A 12,500-nucleotide genomic window follows, 5' to 3' on the forward strand; every position below is an offset into this window, starting at 1 on the left:
ACTAACGTAGAATATCACACAGTGGCATTGATAGCTCAGTGGTTAAGGTACTTGACTTGTAATTGGAAGGTTGCTGGTTCAAGCCCCACCACTGCCAAGTTACCACTGTTGGTCCCCTGAGAAAGACCCTTAACCCTCAAGTTGTACTCAATCATAATTGTAAGCTGCTTTGGATAAAAGTGTCAGCTAAATGCCTTAAGTGCACATTTGCATTTAACTGTGGACACCATATACAGGTGTGTTTATGTAGGGTAAGCACTCAGTGTGCCACCACAGACTCACTTTAGCAACTATACACTCTCACTATGGTTACGGCCCAGAGTCTTTAAGGTTACAGAACTTACTGCAGTTCTCATATTCTGCCACAAGGGGGAGTGACATGAGTGAATACCGTTTCAAGCTCCATCTTCCTGATATTGCACTGGCCATAGTTTCATTCTTCTAGATTCTCTAGAAGCAGAGATGGTAAAAGAGCCTTTGAATTAATATACATTTTGAATCACAAATTTAGATTTTGAAGACGTTCAGATAAGTATATTAATTCTAATTTATATTATTAAACTACATTGTATAATTAATTTGATTAGAAAACACTGCTTTTAGTTCCTATGAAATATCTGATAATTTGTGAAAGAACCAAATCTAACTAACGTCCCAAACAGCTGTCAAAAAACAAAAACCTAAAATGGTGGCAGGACAGACAGGGCTCTAATACTGACACCTTCATCAGGACAGACAGGGCTATAAACTGTCCCCTTCATCAGGACCAAGAGTACTCTAAAACTGTTACTTTCATCAAGACAGAGAGTATTCTAAAACTATCCCCTTCATCAGCACTGATAGGGCTCTAATACTGACACCTTCATTAGGACAGACAGGGCTCAAAGACTGTACCCTTCATCAGGACCGAGAGGATTCAAAAACTGTCCCCTTCATGAGGACAGACAGTTCTCTAAAACTGTCCCCTTGACCAGGACTGACATGGCTCTAATACTGACGCCTTCATCAGGACGAACAGGGCTCTAATACTGACGTCTTCATCAGGACGAACAGGGCTCTAAAACTGTCCCCTTCATCAGGACAGAGAGGGCTCTAAAACTGTACCCTTCATCAGGATAGAGAGAGCAGTAAATCTGTCCCCTTCATCAGGACAGACAGGGCTCTAATGTCTTCCCCTCCGTGTGACGTTTTTCTGGTATGTGTTTGTCTGCCCCTGGTTGAAATGATTGTTTCTAAGTCTGTAAAGTGTCCTTGAGTTCAAGAAAGGCGCTACATAAATGTAACTAATAATTTTTTTTTTTTATTACTTAGTAGTAGTAGTAGTAGTAGTAGTAGTAGTAGTAGTAATAACAATAAGATGGATTGTCCTATTGCTGTGTATTGTTTCCCCAGACCTGTTTATAGTGTCTCTAGACCTGAATAAAGTGTCCCCAGTCCTGTGTAGCATGTCCCCACCCCAGTATAGTGTCCCCACCCTGGTATAGTGTCCCCACCCCAGTATAGTGTCCCCACCCTGGTATAGTGTCCCCACCCCAGTATAGTGTCCCCACCCTGGTATAGTGTCCCCAGTTCTGTGTAGCATGTCCCCACCCTGGTATAGTGTCCCCAGTCCTGTGTAGCATGTCCCCACCCCGGTATAGTGTCCCCACCCTGTTATAGTGTCCCCAGTCCTGTGTAGCATGTCCCCACCCCAGTATAGTGTCCCCAACCTGGTATAGTGTCCCCACCCCAGTATAGTGTCCCCACCCTGGTATAGTGTCCCCAGTCCTGTGGAGCATGTCCCCACCCCGGTATAGTGTCCCCACCCCGGTATAGTGTCCCCACCCTGGTATAGTGTCCCCAGTCCTGTGTAGCATGTCCCCACCCTGGTATAGTGTCCCCACCCCGGTATAGTGTCCCCACCCCGGTATAGTGTTCCCACCCTGGTATAGTGTCCTCACCCCGGTATAGTGTCCCCAGTCTTGTGTAGCATCTGTTTTTCTGACAGAAATGGAGGAAAGAGAAGTAGCTTTTTACTGGAATCATTTATGTGAGTGAATTCAGACACACAAAGAGGGATGTGTTGTGTTGTGTTGTGGTACTACTCGTCTAGCAATTGCACAACCGCTGACACACTAGTGTTACACATTAACCACTGACACACTAGTGTTATACATTAACCACTGACACACTAGTGTTACAAATTAACCACTGACACACTAGTGTTACACATTAACCACTGACACACTAGTTTTATACATTAACCACTGACACACTAGTGTTACACATTAACCACTGACACACTAGTGTTACACATTAATCACTGACACACTAGTGTTACACATTAACCACTGACACACTAGTGTTACACATTAATCACTGACACACTAGTGTTACACATTAACCACTGACACACTAGTGTTACACATTAATCACTGACACACTAGTGTTACACATTAACCACTGACACACTAGTGTTACACATTAATCACTGACACACTAGTGTTACACATTAACCACTGACACACTAGTGTTACACATTAACCACTAAGACACTAGTGTTACACATTAACCACTAAGACACTAATATCTCACTAGGGGTGTACACTCCGAAATGTTTCAAGTTTGGGGGTGTACACTCTTAAATTACTCCTGTTTGGGGGTGTACACACAATGTCTTATAAGTTATATATTAATATTTGCTGTGCTAAATATTTGTGAGACTGTTTTTAAATAAAATGTTTCCTGATTTCCAAATAATGTAAAGGGTAATAAAAACAACAACAACAACAACAACAACAATAATAATAATAATAATCATTTAATTTATATAGTGCCTTTCTAATGCTCAAAGTTTTTTTACATGCAGGTAGACCAGTGGTTTTTCCCTGAGGCCTGGTGTTAGGATGTGTTTCTCTCCCCAGTAACTAACCAAATATCATCCAATCAGGGCCCTTCTACAGCGGTAGCAATGAAACACAAATAAATGGCAAATTATTCAAATAATCCTAAAGAGCTCTTGTGTGTCTAGTGCATGGTGAGGGAGATCCTAGCTCAGAGCCTTTCCTCCTCTCACATGACCCCGGACATGTGTGTGGACCGCGAGGGTCGTGCTGTGTAGGTCAGAGCAAGCTCTCTGAGAATAAACAAAAGGATAACGAGGTGTGTTGGTGCCCAGCCAGCAGAGCAGAGCGAGACACAGACGCCTCACTGGATTATTTATCAGTGCCTCCTGATCGTTATGTTCACTATCTTATCACAGTGGTGAATTATCTGAACATGGGCCTAATGTGATTTAATTTGATCTGTGTCTGCTCACCTGGATTACTTTAGTTCTGTTATTCCATATGTGAACATTATTACTGTTTGTTTTTGTCTGTCTGTTTCTGGACATTATTAATGATTGTCTGTCTGTCTGCCTGTCTGTCTGTCTGTTTGTGGACATTATTACTGATTGTCTCTCTGTCGGTTTGTGAACATTATTAATGATTGTCTGTCTGTGGACATCATTACCAATTGTCTGTTGGTTTGTGAACATTATTACTGATTGTTTTTGTCTGTCTGTGTGTGGACATTATTACTGATTGTCTGTCTGTTTGTGGACATTATTACTGATTGTCTGTCTGTTTGTGGACATTATTACTGATTGTCTGTTTGTGGACATTATTACTGATTGTCTGTTTGTGGACATTATTACTGATTGTCTGTCTGTTTGTGGACATTATCAATGATTGTCTGTCTGTTTGTGGACATTATTACTGATTGTCTGTCTGTTTGTGGACATTATTACTGATTGTCTGTTTGTGGACATTATTACTGATTGTCTGTCTCTTAGTGGACATTAATATTTGTAATGGGTTCCTTTATATGTCCCTCTTTTGTAGGAGTGTATCAATACAAACTCTCAGACTTGATGACAAACACAAATCCAGCATACTGCAGCATACGTGGACTGTGCAAGGCAGTTCACTAGGTGGCGATACAGAGTCCAACAGCCTGCGTGACGCCTGTGGGGTGGGCTGAGAGCGTTCCTGTAATTATCATTCCCAGTGGGACACAGCAACAGAGAAAATTAAACAGTCAGCAAGTGAACCAGAACAAATAAATCCAATGTGAAAGCCTGCTGGAGGTCTTATAAAGAGGGTCAGTTAATCTCCGGCCTTCTTGAGAGTCCTGTCTGACAGAGCAAGTGATCACGATTGACAGCATGAATACTGGGAAACTGATAGTCACACAATATCAAACCCTCTAATGACCTCTGGGTATTCGATTCCTGGGTCGTGTTATGATTAAAAGGTGAGAATAAAGACAAAGTGACTCCCACAGGTAGAGAGCACTGCACACAGCTCAGAAACTAATCAAAACACAACAGGCTAAAGGATACACACTCACTACTTCAGTATCAGGGAGCAGCAGAGAGCAAAACACACAGAGACACACAAGCAATAATGATTTATTTACAGTCTGGATGAGGGTTTGGTGCTGACTGGAACCAAGGGCACATCTAACCGACTACAGACACACTGGAAAAGTGAGTGAATCACGTGTGCACATGCACACAGACACACTGGAACAGTGAGTGAGTAATGTGTGCACACGCACACACACTGGAAAGGTGAGTGAGTCACGCGTGCACATGCACACACAGGAACGGTGAGTGAGTCATGTGCGTGCACACACACACACACACACACACACACACACACACACACACACACACACACTGGAATGGTGAGTGAGTCACGCATGCGCGCACACGCACACTCACACACACACACACACACACACACACACACTGGAACGGTGAGTGAGTCACGCGTGCACACACACGCACACACACACACACACACTGGAAGGGTGAGTGAGTCACGCGTGCACACACACACACACACACACACACACACACACACACACACACACTGGAACGGTGAGTGAGTCACGCGTGTGCGCACACACACACACACACACACACACACACACACACACACACACACACACACACACTGGAACGGTGAGTGAGTCATGCATGCACAAGCACACACTGGAACAAACACACTGGATAAACAAGGGTCATGTGTTTGGTGATGTATAGAAAGCCAGTATGTCAACACAACGCCTGCAGGCACTGTGGACAAAGCACTTGCCCAATAACATCTCTAATATTCCCTCTCCTGCAGCAAACATCTGCAGGCTGAGAGAGAACTCTGCTCTAAAGGTCCATTACCTCACATATGAACATACCTCACATAGTCTCCTAGACTACAAGGATAAGGTAATGCCATCAGAGCACGCAAGACTTACTGTGATACAAAGAACGAAGTTTAACCAATCAAGATCTGTGATCTGTGAAAGACGTGAGGATGGTCCAGGTAGTGACATCACCAGCACATCAGAGGTTACCTACTGAGGGCTGAGTGTTTGATCTCTTAAGATGATCTACTAAGGTCAATGTTTTGTATCTCCCAGCAGCTTCTGACATAGTAAATCACAGATTACTCATTTCTTCTTCTCTTGGTATTACTGGCTTTGCTCTGAATCAGTTACAGCCATTGTTAGGCTCCCAAGGAACACCTGGCCAACTACCATTTACATTTCCGGCATTTAGCAGACACTCTTATCCAGAGCGACTTAAAAAAGTGTTTTATCATTTCCTCATAGAACACATCCTAGCCAGTAGAGTAGGTTAGAGTCCAATATACCAATGATCTATAATACTGTAGAAATACAAGGATCAATACTGATACCTAGAAGTACAAAATACATATAAACTCTATAACAGACAACAATAAGTGTAATAAACAATAAGTACTAGAGTTAGTCAACATCAGTGCAATACCACTAATATTAGATACCTCACATGTGACTAGGTTGACAAGCTATCTATCTGTTCACCTAGCTGGGGCTACTGGTCTGGTGTGGTGCTAATAACATGAGTGTGTCTCATGTGTGTGCATGAATATACTATATGTGCTAGTAACCGCAGGTGAGTCCTGGACATGATGTCTCACTGAGCCTAAGTTAGAGAGAACCCTGAAGACCATAGGAGAGTATCAGAGTGTTAGGGAGACCCCTGAAGACCACTGCAGAGCATCAGAGAGTTAGGGAGATCCCTGAAGACCATAAGAGAGCATCAGAGAGTTAGGGAGATCCCCAAAGACCAGTGGAGAGTATCAGAAAGTTAGGGAGATCCCTGAAGACCACTGGAGAGCATCAGAGAGTTGTTTGATATTACCAGTAGTGTTTGATATTACCAGTTAACTATTCAATATTACTATTAAAGTGTTTGATATTATCTGTTAACTGTTTGATATTACCAGTAAAGTGTTTAATATTACCACTAAAGTGTTTAATATTACCAGTAAAGTGTTTAATATTACCATTTAACTTTGATATTTCTGTAACCTGTGGTTTCTATTTCAGTTTAACAGTATGATGTCATGAAGTACATTTGAATGAAACCACAATTAACACACAAATAGAAAATAAATAGAAAATGTGCACAAGAATACAACTAAATATACACATATAAACTATACATTACAAACTATAAAGCAACAGTCAAACTATTGCAGTGATGCACACAACTGTGACTTTAACCACTGAAGTCTTGGCATTTTCTGTTTGGCACATGTAAAGGTTGTTACTTATAACATGATAACATGAGCTCCACGTCTCATATTAAAATGTTCAGAACAATCTCATCTCTCTTCTTAATGTGGAGCCATTTCACTTTTATTTCAACTTCAGACATTACTTACACATAAAAGAAAATCATTAAAATCCAGAACAATCAGGAGTTACAGTGTCCAAGTACATAATCACAGCTGGACCTGCTGGCCCGAGCTAAGGCAGGGACAGTTCTGACAGTTCTGTCCCCACACCACCAGTGTCCAGATCAAATATCCTCACAATCAAATATACTGATGATCAAATATCCTCACAATCAAATGTACTCATGATCAAATATCCTCACAATCAAATATACTGATGATCAAATATCCTCACAATCAAATGTACTCATGATCAAATATCCTCACAATCAAATGTACTCATGATCAAATATCCTCACAATCAAATATACTCACGATGAAAGGTACTCACAATCAAATGTACTCACAATCACATGTACCCACAATCAAATGTACTCACAATCAAATATACTCATGCTCAAATATACTCACAATCAAATATACTCATGCTCAAATATACTCACAATCAAATATACTCATGATCAAATATACCTACAAATATACTCACGATGAAATGTACTTACGATCAAATATCCTCACAATCAAATATCCTCACAATCAAATTATACTTACAATCAAATGTACTTGCAATCAAATATACTCATGCTCAAATATACTCACAATCAAATATGCTCATGATCAAATATACTCATGATCAAATATACTCACAAATATACTCACAATCAAATGTACTCACAATCAAATTATACCCACAATCAAATATACTCACGATGAAATGTATTTACGATCAAATATACTGACGATCAAATATCCTCACAATCAAATATACTCATGATCAAATATACTCACAATCAAATGTACTCATGATCAAATATGCTCATAAATATACTCACAATCAAATATACCCATGATCAAATATTCTCACAATCGAATATATTCACAAATATTCTCACAATCAAATATACTTATGATCAAATATACTCACAATCAAATGTACTCATGATCAAATATGCTCACAAATATACTCACAATCAAATATACCCATAATCAAATATTCTCGCAATCGAATATATTCACAAATATTCTCACAATCAAATATACCCACAATCAAATATACTCATGATCAAATATACCCACAAATATACTCACGATGAAATGTACTTACGATCAAATATCCTCACAATCAAATATCCTCACAATCAAATTATACTTACAATCAAATGTACTTGCAATCAAATATACTCATGCTCATATATACTCACAATCAAATATACTAACGATCAAATACCCTCACAAATATCCTCACAATCAAATATGCTCATGATCAAATATACTCATGATCAAATATGCTCACAAATATACTCACAATCAAATATACCCATAATCAAATACTCACAATCGAATATATTCACAAATATTCTCACAATCAAATATACTTACAAATGTACTCACAACAAAATATACTCACCATCAAATATACTCACGATCAAATATTCTCACAATCGAATATACCCATAATCAAATATACCCATAATCAAATATACCCATAATCAAATATAATCACCATCAAATGTTCTCAAGATCAAATGTACACACGATCAAATGTACTCACGATCAAATATACGCATGATCAAATATGCTCACAAATATACTTACAATCAAATGTACTCACCATTGACACAAGCTTCACGGGGCTCACACAGCTCATCCTCATATAGGCAGCCTGAAAGCGCGCACACACACACACACACACACACACACACACACACACACAAACTCAGTCATCATAGCATCAAAGAAACTGTAATAAAACCAAAACCGCATGAACTTAAACACAGAAGCACAGATAACTAACACAACACACCCACCACAACATAATGCCAGCAGCGTTCCAGTTTAAGATGCAATCACAGCATATTTCACAGGCTTTAAAAACCTGGAACACAAGCCAGGGAAGGATTCAGTAAAAACAATGATTAGCAAAATAGAAGTGTGCCTAAAGCTAGCTCTCAGGCTTGACTCTTGGTTGACTCTCAGACATTACCAGTGATTTTTTTAGTTTTCAGTTAGGGGTGGGAAGTGGAGGTATATTTCACACTGACCCTGCATCAGCACAGCCACACACTGATCCTGTATCAGCACAGCCACACACTGATCCTGCATCAGCACAGCCACACACAGACCCTGCATCAGCACAGCCACACACAGACCCTGCATCAGCACAGCCACACACAGACCCTGCATCAGCACAGCCACACACAGACCCTGCATCAGCACAGCCACACACAGACCCTGCATCAGCACAGCCACACACAGACCCTGCATCAGCACAGCCACACACTGATCCTGCATCAGCACAGCCACACACAGACCCTGCATCAGCACAGCCACACACAGACCCTGCATCAGCACAGCCACACACTGATCCTGCATCAGCACAGCCACACACAGACCCTGCATCAGCACAGCCACACACTGATCCTGCATCAGCACAGCCACACACAGACCCTGCATCAGCACAGCCACACACTGATCCTGTATCAGCACAGCAGTGTAGTGAGGAGACAGAGTGTAGTGTTTTTAAAAATTGGCTAAAATGGATGTATGTTTTCAAATGGTAACACCACTTTTTGATTAGTGCACATGACAGTTGGTCATTTCCCACAGTCTAACTCACTCATAAGCAGTTTTATTTATCTTACATAATCAAATCTTTGTTTACCTCCAGAATACAGGATGTTTATAATGTGCCTGTGTTTAATGAGGATGGGAGGGGAGAGGAAGAGAGAGAGAGAGAGAGAGAGAGAGAGAGAGAGAAAGGAGATATTACAGTCTATAAAATGGGAGAGACCAGAATTACTGATATCACAATCCTGAACATTTTACTGACATCATCATGTAGTCATGTGATTATTACAGTGTGTGTTGTAATAAAGTATACATGATGTTTTCTACAGTATCCACCCACTCCATTAGCAGACATTAATACAGGGATCTGCATGTGAGAGCACTGCCCCCTCTGGACGACCGACACACAGGAGACAGAAATGGCCCTGTTACCCTGCAGTGCTGCTCAACAGAGGAGGGTAAACTGGGACAACTGTCCCATACGCAGGTGTTATGGGGGACACCTCAGCTCTGGTTCTGACTACTGCTGATACAGCGAGACGTTCACACAACTGTCATCCAGACTGACATGTGATAATGAATCCAGCAGGACAAATCGGCCAGCTCACCACTGACACACTCTTGTGCTGAGCCATATTTATAATAAAATGTCATGTACACCTGAACCTAAAAGAAATGTGACCTAGTGTTTAACTCATTTTATATCAGTGACCATATGACAAAAGTAAAACCTAACCTTTACTTTAACTGTTCACACACACACACACACACACACACACACACACACACACTACACTGCTTACTGGAATTCCTGTCACTGTAAGCACATCTCCCTGTTCACTCACACACGCACACGCACACGCACACGCACGCACACACGCTCACACACACACACACACGCACACACAGAGGGCCACTGATGAGGACAGACACACACTCACACCCTGAATGAGAGGGGACAGTAGGAGGAAAGGCTTTGAAGTAGTGTCAACTAGAGTGTGTGTGTGTGTGTGTGTGTGTATGTGTGTGTGTGTGTGTGTGTGTGTGTGCAAAAAGTCTTTAGCAGGACTTCTGTAATAAAATACAAAAAAATGACAGAATGTCCTCGAGAGGACAACAGAGAACATAAGCACCATCTCTCTATCTCTCCCCTCCTCCTCCCTCTCTCTACAGTAACTATGGGTACACGTTACCATATACAGTAATATGGATACACACACACGGGCTGTTCCCCTGAGCTCTGGGCCACGTGAGGCTGTTTTAGGACTCGTCCTCCACTCTGCTGGGGTGTGAGGTGAAGGTGGAGAAGGTGGAGAAGACTCCACTCTCCCAGCAGTGCCAGACTACACGTCTGCCAGAGCTAGACACCTCATTAAAGAACTTAACGTGACATTTCTTGATCTTTTACATGAGACAGCCATACAAAGTGGAAGTGGCTGTTAATTAATGCAGAGCGGTCAAGCGTTTAAGAAGGGTGGTGTTCAGGAGGGGAGGTGTGCAGGAGGGGTGGTGTTCAGGGGAGAATGGTGTTGAGGAGGCGTGGTGTTCAAGGGAGGGTGGTGTTCAGGAGGGGTGGTGTTCAGGGGAGGGTGGTGTTCAGGAGGGGTGGTGTTCAGGGTAGGGTGGTGTTCAGGAGGGGTGGTGCTCAGGGGAGGGTGGTGTTCAGGAGGGGTGGTGTTCAGGGGAGGGTGGTGTTCAGGAGGGGTGGTGCTCAGGGGGGTGGTGTTCAGGAGGGGTGGTGTTCAGGGGTGGGTGGTGTTAAGGGAGGGGCTGTCCCCTGCTCTCCCCAGAGCCAGTGCAGTTCCTCAGACACTCAGGGCAAACCCTGCAAAATTTCTTCTAGAATGGGTTTCTAATCGTTTCATATTTGGGATACTGGGTTATGGAGCACAGCTATGTCTCCACCACTCCCAGGAGGCTGTGGGAGCTCAGCCTGAGAAGCAAGTCTGCCTGCAGTCGGTTCACTGGCTCTCTGGCTACGCTGTGCTTGCTGGTCAGGCTGTGCTCGCTGGTAAACACGTTCCTGTATTTCATTTTTTCCAGGGTGATTGATTGTTACTCTCACAGAATCTGAAAGGGAAAAAAAGTTGTACTCTCGCTCATGAAGGTGAAGAAGCTCTAGGTCATCTGTAGGTCATCTGTATGAAGTAGACATGCAGTGTCATCTACAGTGAGGTCAGGAACTTCATTAGCTTTTCAGATTTTCAGCCAGTTCAGTGATGCACATGTTTAATAATATAGGGTCAAAATATAGTGTTGGGGTCACTGTTTTCTATCATGTCATTTACTTCTACTGGTTTTTCTGGGTTTTAAATCTCTGAGCTCTTCCCCCAGTTCTCGTTCAATTCTTAGATGGTCCAGGATCACCTCCATCATCTCCTCCATCATCTCCCTGCTCTCCATTTGTTGGGACATTGCTGTAGTGTTTTTCAAAATGGTTTCTCAAATGAGCTCATTTTAATTGTTAAGCTATATGATGAATGTAGTGATTCCTGGTTTTCCCAGAATGTATTGGAGCTCCTCTAAACTATATATTTGATTTTGTAAATGTTTGTATTTTTGTTTATTAATGTGTGTTTATGTTCATTGAGTGCCTCCCAGCATTTGGTGTGGAGTCCCTGGTTCTGTTCAAGATCAACTTAAACTCCTCCATCTCTCCTCCATCTTTTCTCCTCATCTTCTCTGTCTTTTCTCCATTGCTCTTCCTCCTCCCCTCACTTCGTCTCCACCTCTGTACAGCTCTGTACAGCTCTACCCTCCTCCTGGGCTCAACACTCAACTCCTTGGTCTTGTTTACATTCAGGGAGAGACTGTTGTCCTGGCGCCAGGCCACCAGACCCACGTCCTCTGTCCTATGTGCTGTCTCAGAGACTGTGTTCAATGTGGAGCTATAGCTGATTATCTGCATTCTGATATAGGTCTCTTTGCCCTCTGGGTGTGTGAGTATGTATTGATGACCATGCAGACTGCATCACCAAAACTGTAGGTCTAAAGTATCTGGAATGGTCCCCTGGACTCAGGACATGACTGACCTGCTGAAGTATTTCATCACAATCTAAGTTAGTGCGAGTGAGCCATTGAGGCAGGTGACTGTGCTTGTCTGAGGGACAGGTACAATGGAGAAGATCTAGAAGCAGGAAGACCCAGAAGCCTGCAGAAGAGACACACTAAATATGTCTGCAC

At 42.2% G+C, this 12,500-nt stretch overlaps 1 protein-coding gene across 4 annotated transcripts in view; it reads right to left on the reverse strand.

Annotated features, from left to right (window-relative positions):
* Positions 1-12,500, reverse strand: part of ptprn2 (protein tyrosine phosphatase receptor type N2) — a 221,094-nt gene that overhangs the window by 191,264 nt on the left and 17,330 nt on the right. For all 4 annotated transcript variants that reach the window (XR_004775270.1, XM_035519849.1, XM_035519850.1 and 1 more), the window contains exon 2: positions 8,362-8,412. Coding sequence is in view for 3 of the 4 variants with exons in the window: in XM_035519849.1 (XP_035375742.1) it covers positions 8,362-8,412 (51 nt within the window). In the remaining variant the exon portion in view is untranslated. The remainder of the gene's footprint in view (positions 1-8,361; positions 8,413-12,500) is intronic.

This window comes from Electrophorus electricus, chromosome 19 (assembly GCF_013358815.1).
Source record: "Electrophorus electricus isolate fEleEle1 chromosome 19, fEleEle1.pri, whole genome shotgun sequence".
Lineage (NCBI taxonomy): Eukaryota > Metazoa > Chordata > Actinopteri > Gymnotiformes > Gymnotidae > Electrophorus > Electrophorus electricus.